Source organism: Heteronotia binoei, chromosome 16 (genome assembly GCF_032191835.1).
Source record: "Heteronotia binoei isolate CCM8104 ecotype False Entrance Well chromosome 16, APGP_CSIRO_Hbin_v1, whole genome shotgun sequence".
Lineage (NCBI taxonomy): Eukaryota > Metazoa > Chordata > Lepidosauria > Squamata > Gekkonidae > Heteronotia > Heteronotia binoei.
Window position 1 is genome coordinate 59934232 of NC_083238.1, and position 18943 is coordinate 59953174.

At 48.2% G+C, this 18943-nt stretch overlaps 1 protein-coding gene across 3 annotated transcripts in view; it reads right to left on the minus strand.

Moving 5' to 3' along the window:
* Positions 1-1783: 1783 nt before the first annotated feature.
* SF3B1 (splicing factor 3b subunit 1) overlaps positions 1784-18943 on the minus strand; it is a 165897-nt gene continuing 148737 nt past the window's right edge. For all 3 annotated transcript variants that reach the window (XM_060257392.1, XM_060257391.1, XM_060257393.1), the window contains 9 exons: positions 17173-17298; positions 14767-14988; positions 14081-14263; positions 12685-12796; positions 10396-10516; positions 9424-9555; positions 7539-7811; positions 3131-3347; positions 1784-2447 (listed from right to left, as the gene is read on the minus strand). In XM_060257392.1, the coding sequence (XP_060113375.1) occupies positions 2289-2447; positions 3131-3347; positions 7539-7811; positions 9424-9555; positions 10396-10516; positions 12685-12796; positions 14081-14263; positions 14767-14988; positions 17173-17298 (1545 nt within the window). In that variant the 3' untranslated portion in view covers positions 1784-2288. The remainder of the gene's footprint in view (positions 2448-3130; positions 3348-7538; positions 7812-9423; positions 9556-10395; positions 10517-12684; positions 12797-14080; positions 14264-14766; positions 14989-17172; positions 17299-18943) is intronic.

An 18943-nucleotide genomic window follows, 5' to 3' on the forward strand; every position in this document is an offset into this window, starting at 1 on the left:
CGAAGTGGCCTTCCATAGGGAATGCAGAAGAGCTTCACCCGCTGCATTTTGGAATTCACCCAAGGGCTTTTTAAGACATTTGGCAGACAGCGAACTCATCTTGCTGAATTCGGGTTAATTTTTTTTTGGGGGGGGGGAGGGGGGTTAAAAGCCAAATCGGATTAGAGCAGGGGTGGCCAAACTGTGGCTCTTTCGCACATATTGTGTGGCTCTTGAATCTCCCACTGCCGTCAGCTAGCTTAGAGAATGCATTTAAAGTTGCCTTATTTCCAGCTCTCCCTCCATCTTTTCCTTCCTGTCGTTCAGCTCTCAGACAGCTCTCTGACGTTCCTATCTTGAGGCTCTCAGACATCTGACATTTGTATCCAAGGCTCTCAGACATCTGACGTTCATATCTTGAGGCTCTCAGACATGATATTCAGGGCATTTTTTGAACTGGAACGCAGTTCCGGCTGGCCTTGTCTGGGGGTGTGGCTTAATATGCAAATTAGTCCATGCTGGGCTTTTTCTACCACCCCCCCCCCCATGTAAAACAATGGTGATATCAGGGAGTGTGGTCTAATATGCAAAGGAGTTCCTGCTGGGCTTTTTCTACAAGCAAAGCCCTGCTGATATTTATTCTATGTGGCTCTTACATCAAACAAGTTTGGCCATCCCTGGATTGGAGAATCTGATTCGGCTACTGATATAACTGAGCCTGAATAAGAGCCAATATTATTCAGCTTTGATTCAGGCGCAGCTTGGAGAAGGAATTCTTTTCAAATGCCTTCTGGGTTCACTTGCCAAGTCATGCCATTGTGGTGGCAGCAGCATAGCCTGGAGAAGGAATTGAAAGAGGTTTTCTTTCTTTCTCCATACCACGCTGGACGGGTGGCATGACTTGGCAAGCAAACTCAGCAGCAATGAAAGACGGGGGCACCTTCTCTGGGGGCCCAAGGAACCGGACTTTAAAAACTTGGAGCTTTGAGGAAAGCCCCGCCCCCCAGCCCAATATTCTCCCGGATAAATTCTCCATTATAATGGAACCCAAAAAAATTCGGGTTTCCCGAATATTTCCCAAATTCAAATGCCATATCGGTATTGGGATTTGGGAAATACCGGTATTTTATGGTTTAGTTATACCCAAACCTGAAAAATACAAAATTTCTTGCACACCGCTAACCTGAAACCCCCGTACTTACCCACCGTGTGTGGAATTACTGTTTCAAGCCCACATGCATAGCAAGTGCAATAAAGATTCTTGTACAGATTCTTCTGCCGGGATCGAACTCATGTTGTGAGCAGAGAGTTCGGACTGCAGTACTGCAGCTTTACCACTCTGCGCTACAGGGCTCCTTCTAACACAGGGGTGGCCAAGCTCACTTCACACAAGAGCCACATTAGAAAAAAACATGAGATGTTTGAGAGCCACAAGACATGAACGTCAGATGTTTGAGGGAGGGAGGAAGGAAGAGGTGGAAAGAAAGCAACTTTAAATGCATTCTCCAGTGCCAGCTGGCTTGGCGGAGTGATTTAAAGAGAGAAAGGCCTTCTCCAAGCTGGCTGGTGGGGCAGTGTGGGGTTCAAAAGCCACAAAATATGCATGAAAGAACCACACGTGGCTCCCGAGCCACAGTTTGGCCACCCATTCTAACAAAAGACTAACAAAATTTGTGGCAGGGTATGAGCTTCTGAGAGTCACTGCTCACTTCTCCTCAAACTACTCTCAATTCAGCAAGTACAAATAAACCCGCAATGATACCAGATACACAATTCAGTTTCCCCAGAACAACGACAACCAAGGTTTTGAACATTTGTTTTATTTATTCAAAAGCTAGGGTATGACAAAGAGGGTTAAAATGTAATATGCCACCTTTTATACATGAACTGCTGCGCAACCATCTATCTGAGACTCGTTGAGACGTCTCCCTCCCCAAAAATGCTCACAAACACATAACCACTGATATTTTATGCACAAATGTTTTATTCCTCAAATTAACAGCCCCTTCAGACACAAGGAATGGAATCTAAATCCTCATCAAGATGAACCCAAAACAAAACAAAAAAACCTCCGGGTACTCTGCGTAATCACTGTGTTCTTGGTCACTACTGGCTTCTTAAACATCAAAATTAACAAGGACATGTTATTTAAAAATCATGCTACAGGGTTTCTAAGCGCTGCGTCTGATCGGCTCTACGCCCATCTGCAGTGTCTTAAAAATTGTACATCACCAGCTCTGAACCAAGTGTGGAACAGACGCGCACGGGACACCAAAGAAAAAAAAAAACCAACAAAACGAGGAATAAAGTTACAAGACGTAGTCAAGTTCGTAGCGAATGTAGGTGTTCTTCTCGTCGTTGTAGATGCGCGGATAATGCGCGATCAGAGCATCCTGTGAGCCGATGTAGATGGAGTTGTAGATCTTCCAATACACGTCTCTGACTTTCCTGGCAGGGTGAAACAAGCCCTAGAGACAGACGAGGAAAATTAATATCCTACACACCGCAGCAGAAGGTTCTGCGCTGCTTGAAAGAAACAGCAGTTCGTCGCATGCGCACAACTACATCTCTCTCTACTGGAGTTTTTTTTGTCATTATAAGATGCACCGTGACAACCTACACAAGCTTTTACAACAGATGCGCTAAAGCAGGGGTTCCCAACCCCACCGGGCTGTGACTGGTGCCGGTCCGTGCCCTGTTAAGCAACCAGGCTGTGAGTTGTATAATTATTTCATTATGTATTACAATATAGTAATCATAATGACGACGACGTTGGATTTATATCCAGCCCTCCACTCAGAGTCTCAGAGCAACTCATAATCTCCTTTACCTTCTTTCCCCACAACAGACACCCTGTGAGGTGGTTGGGGCTGAGAGAGCTCTCCCAGAAGCTGCCCTTTCAAGGACAGCTCTATGAGAGCTACGGCTGACCCAAGGCCATTCCAGCAGCTGCCTGTGGAGGAGTGGGGCATCAGACCTGGTTCTCCCAGATAAGAGTCCGCACACTTAACCACTGCAACAAACTGAGTCCATCTGAGGAAGTGTGCATGCACGCAAAAGCCTATACTAAGAATTAAACTTTCTTGGTCTTACAACTGCATTCACACTTTCTCTCTCTCTCTCTCTCTGTGGCACACGGAGGAAAACCTACCTGTAGGCAGTACTGCAACATTCGGCACGGTCCAATGGCCACCCTCAGCCCCTCCAGGGCCCCCATGACGGCTTGAATGACATGAGGCGACGTCTCGAACACGTTTGGCCACACGTAGTTCAACAAGTGGTTCAGCGAGTCTTCACAGCCGAAGCCGTACACCCCCAGAGACATGTGCTGCACCACTGCGCTGGCCGTCTGCCTGTGAACGAGGTCCCTGGAAAGGGAAAAGAATGGGAAAGGTCTGTTTAAGCACTTGGCCCCGTTCTGCTTACTTGCCCTGATTCCAAGGACCTGCGGTTACAGTAGCTTGGAGAGAGAGTCAGGTGGATAAGAACATAAGAACCTAAGAGAAGCCATGTTGGATCAGGCCAATGGCCCATCCAGTCCAACACTCTGTGTCACACAGTGGCCAATATATATACATACATACACACTGTGGCTAATAGCCACTGATGGACCTCTGCTCCATATTTTTATCTAACCCTCTCTTGAAGCTGGCTATGCTTGTAGCCACCACCACCTCCTGTGGCAGTGAATTCCACATGTTAATCACCCTTTGGGTGAAGGACTTCCTTCTATCAGTTTTAACCTGACTGCTCAGCAATTTCATCGAATGCCCACGAGTTCTTGTATTGTGAGAAAGGGAGAAAAGGACTTCTTTCTCTACTTTCTCCATCCCATGCATAATGTTGTAAACCTCTCTCATGTCACCCCGCAGTCGACGTTTCTCCAAGCTAAAGAGCCCCAAGCGTTTTAACCTTTCTTCATAGGGAAAGTGTTCCAGCCCTTTAATCATTCTAGTTGCCCTTTTCTGCCTGGTCTAAAAGCCCTGCTGGTCCCAAGAGAACAAAGGCTGAGTGCAGGGGCGCCTTTAAGACCAAAAACATCTAATTCTGGGTGCAAGCTTTTGTGTGCACGCATCTGAAGGGTGCATTCACACAAAAGCTTGTGCCTGGAATTCAACTTCATTGGTCTTAAAGGTGCCCCAGGACTCATCCTTTGCTCCAGTTTCTTGGAGATTTGTCTTATTCCAATATAATCCTTGTTCAAGTGTCACTGCTGCATCACCCTGCCTCTTGTTTCTGTCCACCTGATTCCACTGATTCAGTTCAGTAAGAACAAGACTGTAGATTTATACTCCTCCCTTCTCTCTGAATCAGAGCCTCAGAGCGGCTCACAATCTCCTTTGTCTCCTTTCCCCAAAAGAGACGCCGTGTGAGGTGGGTGGGACTGAGTGAGCTCTCCCAGAAGCTGCCCTTTCAAGGACAGCTCTGCGAGAGCTATGGCTGACCCAAGGCCATTCCAGCAGCTGCAAGTGGAGGAGTGGGGAATCAAACCTGGTTCTCCCAGATAAGAGTCCGCACACTTAACCACTACACCAAACTGGCTCTTTCAAGGACAACTCCTGCCAGAACTATGGCTGACCCAAGGCCATTCCAGCAGGTGCAAGTGGAGGAGTGGGGAATCAAACTCTGTTCTCCCAGATAAGAGTCCGCTCACTTAACCACTATCGCTGACCCAAGGCCATTCCAGCAGCTGCTAGTGGAGGAGTGGGGAACCAAACCCGGTTCTCCCAGATAAGAGTCCGTGCACTTAACCACGACACCAAGAAATTGTGCAGTGTTTCTGAGACAGCTATGGCTCAACTGGTCTCTAGAACGCTCAAGAAATTAACGCATTTCAAAATCCCCAGCATGCGTACGTAGCCCTGCGTACCCCTTTGGAGTACCGTGCCAGAGGCTCCCTAATCTTGGGGCAGGGAGAAGATGACAGAAGAAGACGATCATGATTATGATACTGGATTTATATCCTGCCCTCCACTCCAGATTTCAGAGTCTCAGAGCGGCTCACAATCTCCTTTACCTTCCTCCCCCACAACAGACACCCTGTGAGGTGGGTGGGGCTGAGAGAGCTCTCACAACAGCTGCCCTTTCAAGGACAAGCTCTGCCAGAGCTATGGCTGACCCAAGGCCATTCCAGCAGCTGCATGTGGAGGAGTGGGGAATCAAACCTGGTTCTCCCAGATAAGAATCCACACACTTAACCACTACGTCAAACTGGCTCTGCTACTGAAAACGGCCCTGGGGGAGAACTTCAAAAGTTTCTGTACACTGTCACGAATCCTGGGAACCAAGCGCTGACATACGCCTGAAATGGGCTTCTATTTCACTCAAAATGTTCTGTTCCCTGTTAATCGTGTTTTGCTGCTGATTCCTCCCTCTTACGGTGACCCTGCTGTTTGCTCCCAAGTGTCTGACACCCGGCGGGGGGACGCTGATACCAAAGCAGGAGGGAGGAAAAATCTGATTTCACAGGTACAGTTTTACCCCACTGCAGCTAACTATAAAATCAGTATCTTTGGCCAGCTGCTCTAAGAAGTCACAGAAAATAAAGATTAAAACATATTAAGACAAAAGAAACCGTATATATCCTCAGCTCGACACTATTGCCGCTTAGGGCCTAGCTGGTGGACCTTCTGATGGCCCCTGGGGCTTGGCCACTGCATGACTCAGTGTTGGACTGGATGGGCCACTGGCCTGATCCAACAGGGCTTCTCTTATGTTCTTATGTGACATAGAGTGTTGGACTGGAGGGGCCACTGGCCTGATCCAACATGGCTTCTCTTATGTTCTTATGTGACATAGAGTGTTGGACTGGAGGGGCCACTGGCCTGATCCAACATGGCTTCTCTTATGTTCTTATATGACACAGAGTGTTGGACTGGAGGGGCCACTGGCCTGATCCAACAGGGCTTCTCTTATGTTCTTATGTGACATAGAGTGTTGGACTGGAGGGGCCACTGGCCTGATCCAACATGGCTTCTCTTATGTTCTTATGTGACATAGAGTGTTGGACTGGAGGGGCCACTGGCCTGATCCAACATGGCTTCTCTTATGTTCTTTTGTGACACAGAGTGTTGGACTGGATGGGCCATTGGCCTGATCCAACATGGCTTCTCTTATGTTCTTATGTGACACAGAGTGTTGGACTGGATGGGCCATTGGCCTGATCCAACATGGCTTCTCTTATGTTTTTTTGTGACACAGAGTGTTGGACTGGAGGGGCCATTGGCCTGATCCAACATGGCTTCTCTTATGTTCTTTTGTGACACAGAGTGTTGGACTGGAGGGGCCACTGGCCTGATCCAACATGGCTTCTCTTATGTTCTTATGTGACACAGAGTGTTGGACTGGAGGGGCCACTGGCCTGATCCAACATGGCTTCTCTTATGTTCTTTTGTGACACAGAGTGTTGGACTGGATGGGCCATTGGCCTGATCCAACATGGCTTCTCTTATGTTCTTATGTGACACAGAGTGTTGGACTGGATGGGCCACTGGCCTGATCCAACATGGCTTCTCTTATGTTTTTGTGACACAGAGTGTTAGAATGGATGGGCCACTGGCCTGATCTAACATGGCTTTTCTTATGTGACACAGAGTGTTGGACTGGATGGGCCACTGGTCTGATCCAACAGGGCTTCTCTTATGTTCTTATGTGATACAGAGTGTTGGACTGGATGGGTCGCTGGCCTGATCCAACACGGCTTCTCTTATGTTCTTATGTGACACAGAGTGTTGGACTGGATGGGCCACTGGCCTGATCCAACATGGCTTCTCTTATGTTCTTATGTGACACAGAGTGTTGGACTGGATGGGTCGCTGGCCTGATCCAACAGGGCTTCTCTTATGTTCTTCTGTGACACAGAGTGTTGGACTGGAGGGGCCACTGGCCTGATCCAACATGGCTTCTCTTATGTTCTTATGTGACACAGAGTGTTGGACTGGATGGGTCGCTGGCCTGATCCAACACGGCTTCTCTTATGTTCTTATGTGACACAGAGTGTTGGACTGGATGGGCCATTGGCCTGATCCAACAGGGCTTCTCTTATGTTCTTATGTGACACAGAGTGTTGGACTGGATGGGCCACTGGCCTGACCCAACATGGCTTCTCTTTCTTGTGTCTGGGCTGAGATGCTCTGTCTTCTTGGTGCTGGGGGGGGGGGGCAACAGTGGGAGGGCTTCTGGAGTTCTGAACCCACTGGTGGACCTCCTGAAGGCCCCTGGGTTTTGGCCACTGTGTGAAAGAGTGCTGGATTGGATGGGCTATTGGCCTGATCCAACATGGCTTCTCTTCTGCTCTTATTACAAAAGGAGCTCAGAAATAACTAACTGGGCTGCTGCATATTTTTAATCCTTTATTTTGCCATCAAGTTGCAACTGACACGTGGTGGCCCAGTGAGGTTTTTAAGGGAATAGATGTTCAGAGGTGGCTGGCCCACTACCCTGTTCTGCATAGCAATCCCAGATTTCCTTGGTGGTCGCTCACCCATATACTAACCAGGGCCATCCCCAAAGGAACTCAAAAGGCGCCACATTTTGAGAGACATGAAGAAGTGACTGACCTGTCCATCAAAGCGTCTTCGAGCAAGGGGGTCACGGCGTAGATGTAGTCCTTCCCCATTTCCCCAATATATTCAAAGAGGAAAGACAGAGATTTCAGAACGCCATTCTGGACATTCAGCTCTGGAACCCGATATTCGTTCATGAGGGCGGGCAGGACAGTGAAGGGGGAGCAGGTTTCGGCCACAATGGCGATGGCAACCGTCGTGCACACCCGGTTCTGTCTTTCTTGCACTTTCAAGTTGTTCAGCAGTGTTGCCAGCACGTCGTGGGGTCTAGGGGACAAGGAAGAAGGAAACTTTAAGCAACTGCAACCACCGACAGAAATCTGCTCAAACAGCAACTGTTAAATTCTGTACACTGTTGTCCTTCCGGCTCGCCATTCTTTGATTCTGTCCTCGGGCCGCACAAGCGATACTCAACTGATTTTCTTCTGGCTTAAATTGTCTGTTAGCAAAAAGTAAAGGTAGTCCACTGTGCAAGCTGGGAACTCATTTTACTGACCTCGGAAGGATGGAAGGCTGAGTCAACCTGGAGCCAGCTACCTGAACCCAGCTTCCGCCGGGATCGAACTCAAGTCATGAGCAGAGCTTAGGGCTGCAGTACTGCAGCTTTACCACTCTCCACCACGAGGCTCTGATGTCCATTAAAGAGGGCTCTATTTAACATCCATACAGTGGATCTCCAGATCACACATTTCGTCTTGGTAGCTTATGAACGATCCTATTGCTTTAGTATCTGCAAGAGCTTGACTTCATTCCAAAGGTTATCTGATAAAAGTTTATACCCCCAAAAACCTTGTTGGTTTCTAAGGGGACCCTGGACTTGAATGCAGCTTCTCTCAAGCAGACCCAAAACGGTTAACCTCTCACTGCTCTCTTCTGCAGACACAGCTGGAACGTGAGACCAGCTGTCCCTTGTATCTTGGACAGGGGAGTCATTTCAGGTACTGAATAAGAACAGCAAGCATGATGGGACTAGGCGTGATACACAGTGGGGCCATAGGAGTGAAGAAATCAGGGTAGGTAATGAGACAGTAAACCCAAAGTACACTATAAAGGTAAAGGTAGTCCCCTGTGCAAGTACTAGTCATTTCCAACTCTGGGGTGATGTTGCTTTCACAACGTTTTCACGGCAGACTTTTTATGGGGTGGTTTGCCATTACCTTCCCCAGTCCTCTACACTTTCTCCCCAGCAAGCTGGGTACTCATTTGACCGGCCTTGAAAAAAGAATATATTGGATTTATATCCCACCCTCCACTCTGAAGAGTCTCAGAGCGGCTCACAATCTCCTTTCCCTTCCTCCCCCACAACAGACACCCTGTGAGGTGGGTGGGGCTGAGAGGGCTCTCTCAGCAGCTGCCCTTTCAAGGACAACCTCTGCCAGAGCTATGGCTGACCCAAGGCCATTCCAGCAGGTGCAAGTGGAGGAGTGGGGAATCAAACCCGGTTTTCCCAGGTAAGAGTCCGCGCACTTAATCACTACACCAAACTGGCTCTCCAGGATGGAAGGCTGAGTCAACCTTGAGCCAGCTACCTGAACCCAGCTTCCGCCGGGATCGAATTGCGAGCAGAGAGTTCGGACTGCAGTACTGCAGCTTTACCACTCTGTGCCATGGGGCATATACAGAAGACCGAAACAGAAAGATGGCCCCGTACGGAAAAAGGATCTCAGGGAATGGGAGTAGGACTCCGTGGGGCTACACCACACTGGGAAATAAAAGTCCAACAGCAATAAATAGAAACTCTGGGGTATATATCTCAATAAAAGCCTTCACAATAAAGAAATTCTTGATGACCACCGACGGCTTTAAGCTTCTCAAATCAGCTTCCCTTTACAGCAGTATCAACTTTTTCCTTCATCGTTTCAAAACCCCCGAGACTTACCCGATAGCTTTTGCGATGTAGCCAAACGTATTTACAGTCGCTCTCCGGATCGCTTTCTTGTGCGCTTTTAACAACTCGAGCAGTTCGAAACAGATCCTCATCCATTCCCTGGCAGAGACGTATTCGGCACCCCTGAATAAAAAGAGGAGGTGTTTCGGCTTCAGCAAAAAGATTCAGGTAAGCTGCCGGGTTGGTCTGAAGCGACAGAACAAAGGCCTGACGGAGCAAAGAGCCCAGCCAGGCACCTTTCGAGACCGACAAAGATTAATTCTGCGGATAAGCTTTCATGTGCATGCGTGCTTCTTCAGATACATGTGCCTGCACGCGAAAGCTCACACCTTGAATAAAACTCTGTTGATCTTAAAAGGTGCTTAACTGGCCTTGGACTTTGTCCTGTTGCTTTACCAAAGTTAGCTATGTTATGTTTTAGTAACATCTAGCCTTACAGCGCAGTATTAACAGTGGACATAGGACTGTATTTAAGATCATAACAAGGACAAGATGCAGAAGATGCAGGCATATGGAAATACACTGTGGCAGGGGTGGCCAATGGTAGCTCTCCAGATGTTTTTTTTTGCCTACAACTCCCATCAGCCCCAGCCAGCAAGACCATGCTGGCTGGGGCTGATGGGAGTTGTAGGAAAAAAAAACATCTGGAGAGCTACCGTTGGCCACCCCTGCACTATGGCTTCAACCTTTATCACGAGCAGTAGCGTGAGGCATAGCTTTTTCACCCAGCTGTCCTCCAAAATGCTGCCGGAATGGCATTGGGGTGGGGGAGGAGAGATGGAGAGCTGCCACAGGAAGAGAACTGGTCCCCCCCCCCTCAAAGCACTATTTGAGACCTATCCGTTTAAACTGGCATGTTTTGTTAACTATGCAGCTATTTTAAAAAAATAAAAATCTGAAATATGCACTGTTTGCGAGGCGCTGGCAACGCAGTGCGGAGCGAAGAAACGCAAGTCCTCTTACCTGTCCGCAATGCGGCCGACCAAGTCGATGCAATTCTCCTGCACTTTCTCGTGTCTGTTCTTCAAGATAGGCGTGAGCCTTGGCAGCAAGTCTTTGATTGGAGGAGTCATCTTGTGCATTCCTGTTCAATGCGGAGAGCAAGACTTTTAAGTCTCTGATTCTTTTTTTCCGAATCAGAATTAATCTCTTAAAAGATGCTACATGCGTTTAGAAAAATGTATACTGCCAAAGACCACCAAGGCAGCTAACAAAACATACGCATTAAGACCGTATTTTAAAAATAACTACTGCATCCTGTTACTGCATCCAAGTTTGCAGATGACACTAAACTGTTCAGGGTGGTGAGAACCAGAGAGGATTGTGAGGCACTCCAAAGGGATCTGTTGAGGCTGGGTGAGTGGGCGTCAACGTGGCAGATGAAGTTCAATGTGGCCAAGTGCAAAGTAATGCACATTGGGGCTAAGAATCCCAGCTACAAATACTAGTTGATGGGGTGTGGACTGGCAGAGACTGACCAAGAGAGAGATCTTGGGGTCGTGGTAGATAACTCACCGAAAATGTCGACAGTGTGCGATTGCAATAAAAAAGGCCAACGCCATGCTGGGAATTATTAGGAAGGGAACTGAAAACAAATCAGCCAGTATCATAACGCCCCTGTATAAATCGATGGTGCAGTCTCATTTGGAGTACTGTGTGCAATTCTGGTTACCGCACCTCAAAAAGGTTATTATAGCATTAGAAAAAGTCCAGAAAAGGGCAACTATGATTAAAGGTTTGGAACACTTTCCCTATGAAGAAAGGTTAAAACGCTTGGGGCTCTTGGAGAAACGTCGACTGCGGGGTGACATGATAGAGGTTTACAAGATTATGCATGGGATGGAGAAAGTAGAGAAAGAAGTACTTTTCTCCCTTTCTCACAATACAAGAACTCGTGGGCATTCGATGAAATTGCTGAGCAGACAGGTTAAAAGGGATAAAAAGAAGTCCTTCTTTACCCAAAGGGTGATTAAAATGTGGAATTCACTGCCACAGGAGGTGGTGGCAGCTACAAGCAAAGCCAGTTTCAAGAAGGGATTGGATAAAAATATGGAGCAGAGGTCCATCAGTGGCTATTAGCCACAGTGTGTGTGTGTGTGTGTTTGTGTATTGGCCACTGTGTGACACAGAGTGTTGGAATGGATGGGCCATTGGCCTGATCCAACATGGCTTCTCTTATGTTCTTATGATATTGTAATGCCCTTGTATGGATCTTAAGGTGTGGAATTGGAATACCGTGTACAGTTCCATTCACCGTATCTCCAAAAGGACATTACAGAGCTGGAAGAAGTACAGAGGAGGGCGACCGAGATGATGAGAGGCTTGGAGCACCTTCCCTAGGAGGAAAGGCTGCAGAGTCTGGAGCTTCACAGTGGAGAAAAGAGGCAACTAAGGGGGAGAATGATCCCAGGAGGCAGCCGTGTTGGTCTGAAGCAACAGAACAAAGCGGTAGACAAGAGCACCTTTAAAACCAACTAAGTTTAATTCAGAAGGTAAGCTTCCGTATGCTCTTAAGCAGACTTCATGATGAAGAAAGCTTACCTTCTGAATAAAACTTAGTTGGTCTTAAAGGTGCTCTTGTCTACTGCTTTGTTCTAAGGGGGAGCGTGGTAGAGGTTTATCAAACTGCGCATGGAGTGTGGAGAGAGTGGACGAGAAAATTTTCTCCCTCTCCCGGAATGCTAGAACTCAAGGGCATCCGATGAACAGGATGGGCAGCAGGTTCAGGAGAGGCAAAAGGAAACACTCCTTGACCCAGAGAGTGATTCAAAGGTGGGATTCGCTGCCAGAGGATGTAGTGACGGCCACAGGAATAAACTGCTTTCAAAGGGGGTTATAGATACATGGAGGAGAAGTCTATCGATGGCTCCCAGCCCTGGTGACTGAGGGAACCTCCACGTTCAGAGGCACGAAGCCGCTGAATTACAGAGCCAAGGGGAAGGCCTCAGCCTCTGTGCCCTGTTGTTGGCCCTCCAGAGGAACTGGCCAGCCACTGTGTGAGACAGGAGGTTGGGCTAAATGGACCCTCACTGATCTGATCCAGCAGGGCTCTTCTTATGTTCCCCCAAACCCGAAACATAATTAAAACCGGAGCATAAAAGCAACAATTAATACATTGGGTAGGAAGGTGTGATCGTTAAGGGAATGCCAACTGTAACCAAAAAGTCTTCGCCCCTCATGAAAGATTGCCAAGAGAAGGGGACAGGCGAGTCTCCCCTAGGGAAAGAATTGCAGAGCTTCGGTGCCACTCACCAATGACGTTCACAATGGCTTTCAGTGCTCCCAGGATACTGCCCAACACTTCAGGATATTCTTCGCCCAGATATTCATACAACACCACACCCAAGTGCCCCATCAGTTTTTCCTGAGGGAAGGAAAAACAAATTAGCTCAGAACCCCAAGGGCCATTCCCCCCAGCACAGAGAGAGTCCCGTGTAAGCGGAAGGGCCTCCTGCTGGCTGAAGGAACAAACAGCCATTTAGAGTCACAGAGTCATTGAGTTGGAAGGGACCTCTAAGGTCATCTAGTCCAGGGGTGGCCAACGGTAGCTCTCCAGATGTTTTTTTGCCTACAACTCCCATCAGCCCCAGCTCGTGTTTTTTTGCCTACAACTCCCATCAGCCCCAGCTGGCCACCCCTGATCTAGTCCAACCCCCTGCATAAAGCAGGAACTTTGCAAATACCCCCCACACACACACACACCCAGTGATTCCTGCTCCAAGATGGCAAAAACCTCCAGGATCCCTTTCCAAACTGGCCGGGAGAAAAATTGCTGCCTGGCCCCAAAGTGGCAACCAGCATTTCCCTGCTATCTGCTGTCATTCATTTTCACCATCAAAAAGGCCACCAATTTGGGCCAGCTGCCCTACGGATCTTTCAGGCTATGATGATCTCTCTCAGTTATTGCAGGGGGCACCTGCGTGGATTCAAGACTTTAACAAAAGGGCCAACCGAGTGAATGCAACCTTTCTGTGCCGCATTTCCCTGGGTGTGCAAGAAGGGGCCAGGAGAACTGAGCACTGATGCAACCCTTCCTGCCCTCCTGAACTGCCTAATTCAGGGGTCCCCAACCCCCCGGTCCGTGGACCAGTACTGGTCCGTGGACTGTTAGCAACCGGGCCGTGAGCTGTAGAATTATTTCATTATATATTACAATGTAGTAATAACAATAAAGATGACAACACGGGATTTATATCCTACCCTCCACTCCAAATCTCAGAGTGGCTTATAATCTCCTTTATTTTCCTCCCCCACAACAGATACCCTGTGAGGTAGGTGGGGCTGAGAGAGCTCTTACAGCAGCTGCCATTTGAAGGACAGCTCTGGGAGAGCTATGGCTGACCTGAGGCCATCCCAGCAGGTGCAAGTGGAGGAGTGGGGAATCAAACCCCGTTCTCCCAGATAAGAGTCTGCACACTTAACCACTACACCAAAATAAAGTGCACAACTGTATCACCCTGAAACCATGCGCCCCCCCCCCCTCCCATGGAAAAATTGTCTTCCACAAAACCGGTCCCTGGTGCCAAAAAGGTTGGGGACCACTGGCCTAATTCACAGAATCAGCATTGCTGTTAGATGGCCATCAGGCCTCTGCTGAAAAGCTGTGGGATCTAACCCCGTGTTTAAGCGAGGACGTAAAGGGACGTACTTCTTGACAGGTCTTCATGACCACTGCCGTGCGGGAGATCAGATCGGCAGCCTGCTGTCTCACTTTGGCCGATTTGTTGTTCAGACGCCACAAAACCGTACCACAGATCTGGGGCAGGTAGGGCTTGACTCGCTTGCCGAGAGCATTAACCACCGTGCCAAAGCCGTTCAGCATCACGGAGTCCTGTTCACAAAAGGAAAAAGTTCAAAACGCAATGGCTCTACTGTTGCTCTATCACCAGTACTTTACTTTTCACTCCCCTTCTGATGACAGGCAAATCTCCTTTCCCTTCCTCCCCCACAACAGACACCCTGCAAGGCGGGTGGGGCTGAGACGGATCTCCCAGAAGCTGCCCTTTCAAGGACAGAGTCTCAGAGTGGCCTACAATCTCCTTTATCTTCCTCCCCGACAACAGACACCTTGTGAGGTGGGTGGGGCTGAGAGGACTCTTACAGCAGCTGCCCTTTCAAGGACAACCTCTGCCAGAGCTATGGCTGACACAAGGCCATTCCAGTGGGTGCAAGTGGAGGAGTGGGGAATCAAACCCGGTTCTCCCAGATAAGAGTCTGTGCACTTCACCACTACACCAAACTGGCTCTTCCTCGGGTTCAAGAAGACAACACTGACCTATGCTGGCCAATGGCGCGGCTTGGCTATTCTAAACGTAGCCAAGCACAGACTCGTACCTCCGTGGTCTGCTCCTGGAAGGCGTACAGGATGCCGTCGATAAGTTGCTCCTCCAGCTTGTGGTCTATGTCTGCTGCACCCAGATTCCCCATGATCTTCTCGATGGTCTCCATGACCATTTTCCTGTACTGTTCAGCCTCGTCTTTCAGGTCATCCACAATCCGGGAAATGATTTCTGCAGCCCCCACTTTGTTGGCCAGCTCTACGGTCGTGTCGACCAACTGAAATGCACGCACAGAAAAACAGCGAATGAGCAGGGACCCCTCTAGAAACCTGGACCCCCAAATGGAAAAATGAACACAAAGAAGATGATGATGATACTGGATTTATACCCCACCCTATACCCTGAACCTCAGAGCCTCAGAGCAACACAATCTCCTTTACCTCCCCCCCACCACAACAGACACCTTGTGAGGTAGGTGGGGCTGAGAGAGCTCTGACAGAAACTATCCTTTCAAGGACAGCTCTGCAAGAGCTACAGCTGACCCAAGGCCATTCCAGCAGCTGCAAGTGGAGGAGTGGGGAATCAACCCCGATTCTCCCAGATAAGAGTCCGCACACTTCACCACTGCACCAAACTGGCTCTCAGTTTGACATATAGTATAAATGTCAGATGTTTGAGAGCTGCAAGGCAGAAGTTATTGGATTTTTTTTAGAAGGGAAGGGAAGGGAAGGGAGGGAGGGAGGATGGATATTGGATTTATATCCCTGAATCTCAGTCTCAGAGCAGTCACAATTTCCTTTACCTCCCCCCGACAACAGACACCCTGTGAGGTAGGTGGGGCTGAAAGAGTTCTGACAGCAGCTGCCCTTTCAAGGACAACTCCTGCGAGAGCTCTGGCTGACCCAAGGCCATTCCAGCAGCTGCAAGTGGAAGAGGGGAGCTGTTCCGCCAGATCTATGGTTGAGGCAAGCGGGCGTCCTCACCCTACTGCACCATCCCACTGGCCTCCCAGCAAAGACTGCCGCTTCATTTGGGGCCAATCCTGTTGACACCTTGGGGCAACTTCGGCTACTCACGATAGTTACGCCCCAAGTGCTTGTACCATCCATGCCGTCTGAAATGATTTGACTTAAAGTATTGGTTTATCGTTTTAACTATTTTGATGTTTATTGTTGGTTTTAATGTTTTAGCTTGTTGTAATCGGCCCTGAGCCCTTTGCGGGAAAGGGCGGGTGATAAAAGGTACAAAATAAATGAAAAATAAAATAAAAACTGGCTCTCCTGCCCACATTCTGTCTCCCAAACACTAATCTAACATTAATATCCCAAATCAAACAATAACCAAACACTAATCTCCCAAATACTAACGGAACTGAAAACAAATCAGCCAGTATCATAATGCCCCTGTATAAATCGATGGTGCGGTCTCATTTGGAGTACTGTGTGCAGTTCTGGTCACCGCACCTCAAAAAGGATATTATAGCATTGGAGAAAGTCCAGAAAAGGGCAACTAGAATGATTCAAGGGCTGGAGCACTTTCCCTATGAAGAAAGGTTGAAACGCTTGGGACTCTTTAGCTTGGCGAAACGTCAACTGCAGGGTGACATGATAGAGGTTTGCAAGATTATGCATGGGATGGAGAAGGCAGAGAAAGAAGTACTTTTCTCCCTTTCTCACAAGACAAGAACTTGTGGGCATTCAATGAAATTGCTGAGCAGTCGGGTTAAAACAGATAAAAGGAAGTCCTTCTTCACCCAAAGGGTGATTAACATGTGGAATTCACTGCCACAGGAGGCGGTGGCAGCTACAAGCATAGCCAGCTTCAAGAGGGGATTGGATTAAAATATGGAGCAGAGGTCCATCAGTGGCTATTAGCCACAGTGTGTGTGTGTGTGTGTGTGTGTATATATATATAGGCCACTGTGTGACACAGTGTTGGACTGGATGGGCCATTGGCCTGATCCAACATGGCTTCTCTTATGTTCTTAATCTATTTACCGGAAACGAGAGAAGTGACCGGGGGAGTAGCAGAGGTTCCTAGCATGTTAACATAATAATATTCTGAAGTGTTAGGATTAACGTTTCTTCTGTATTCTCGTAACTATCTGGATAATATGAAGTATGTTTTGGCAGGCAAAATATTAAACGGTGATGCCAAACAGCTTGATCTAGGAGGACTATATTCAGGGGTCCTTTTGTCGGCGCTGCTCTTCAGAGTTGGGCCTCGTGCATAAATCTTATCCTTGCGTACAAATAACTGGAAGTGTTCCTGAACAGGGAACGTCTCCCTCACTGCAACTCAGGAGAATTACATCAACCTTACGGCAATCCACCCCCGCTTTCTTCTAATGCTTGATTTAGAGCTACCCGTGGAATACTGCGGAAGACCCAAACACTTCAGTGCAGTTCCTGACCCCCACAAATAAACTCAACGTCTCTTGTAAACTAAAAGCCAACAGTACTTGTCTGTAGTTTCTTCTGTCCAAGGCCATTCTGTGCTGCCAGAAATGCTTGAAAAATGGAGGAAGGATCTCAGTTTTAATGTAGTTTGCTTCCACACCATCTGTGCCACAACACTGCTTTACCACCTGGGGGAGGAAAAAGACAACAGTATGAATTTTCCATTCTTGGTGCTTGGGGGGGGGGGCACAGTGAGAGGGTTTGTGGAGTTCTGGCCCCCACTGGCTGAGAAGTTCCCAATTCAGAGAACTGATTAGAACGGAGAAAAGGAAATCCTTCTTCGCCCAAAGGGTGATTAACACATGGAATTCACTGCCACAGGAGGTGGTGGCGGCTACAGGCATAGACAGCTTCAAGAGGGGATTGGATAAGCATATGGAGCAGAGGTCCATCAGTGGCTTTTAGCCACAGCTTATTGTTGGAACTCTCTGTCTGGGACAGTGATGCTCTGCGTTCTTGTGCTTGGTGGAGGGGGGCACAGTAGAAGGGCTTCTAGCCCCACTGGTGGACCTCTTGATGGCACTTGGTTGGGGGTTTTTTGGCCACTGTGTGATGCAGAGTGTTGGATTGGATGCGCCATTGCCTTTCCCAACATGGCTTCTCTTATATTCTTAAAGCTCTGCTCAATCAAAACCCGGGGGCCAGCCTCTGTGCCTTGATACAAGCCCCCTCCTCTGTGCTCGGGGAAAAAATGGTCCCCTGCCTTTTAGGATTAGTGTAAAGGATGATGTCAAGTGCTTTTAAAGCTCAGGATAAAACATCACACGAAAATACAATAGATTCAGGTGAGCAGCCATGTTGGTCTGAAGCAACAGAACAAAATTTGAGTCCAGCGGCACCTTCAAGAACAAACAAGTTTTATTCAAGGTATAAGCCAGGTGTGGGCAAACTGTGGCTTGGGAGCGATATGTGGCTCTTTCACACATATCTGTATGGCTCACAAAGCCCCCATTTAAAGTTGTTTTCTCCCCACCTCTCCCTCCCCCATTTATTTGCCAGCCTGCAAAGAAGGAAGGCCTTCTCCACCCAAAGGGTGATTAACACATGGAATTCACTGCCACAGGAGGTGGTGGCGGCTACAAGCATAGCCAGCTTCAAGAGGGGATTAGATAAAAATATGGAGCAGAGGTCCATCAGTGGCTATTAGCCACAGTGTGTGTGTGTGTGTATATATATTAAAAAGTTTATATGGCTCCTCTGTTAAGCACGTCTGGCCACCCCTGGTATAAGCCATATCTTCTGTATTCTCGTAACTATTCGGATGATATGAAATATGTTTTTGCCAGCAAAGTATTAAATATTAAGCATCATGAAAGCTTTTATCTTGAATAAAACTCTGTTGGTCACTGGACTCAAACTGTGTTATGAAAATACTTGTATGGGGGGGGGGGGTTTGAGCACCATGAAATCTATTTGTGTTTTGTCAGTTGCTGCAATGGAAAAGTAACAATCTTTCCTCCCACCCAGAACAGGAAATCCCTTCTCTGTGTGCTGAGGGACAGTGGCTCAGCGGTAGAGCATCTGTTTGGTAAGCAGAAGGTCCCAGGTTCAATCCCCGGCATCTCCAACAAAAAAGGGTCCAGGCAAGTAGGCATGAAAAACCTCAGCTTGAGACCCTGGAGAGCGGCTGCCAGTCTGAGTAGACAATACTGACTTTGATGGACCGAGGGTCTGATTCAGTAGAAGGCAGCTTCATATGTTCATATTATTTAGGGGAGGGACAGTGGCTCAGTGGTAGAGCATATGTTTGGTTAGCAGAAGGTCCCAGGTTCA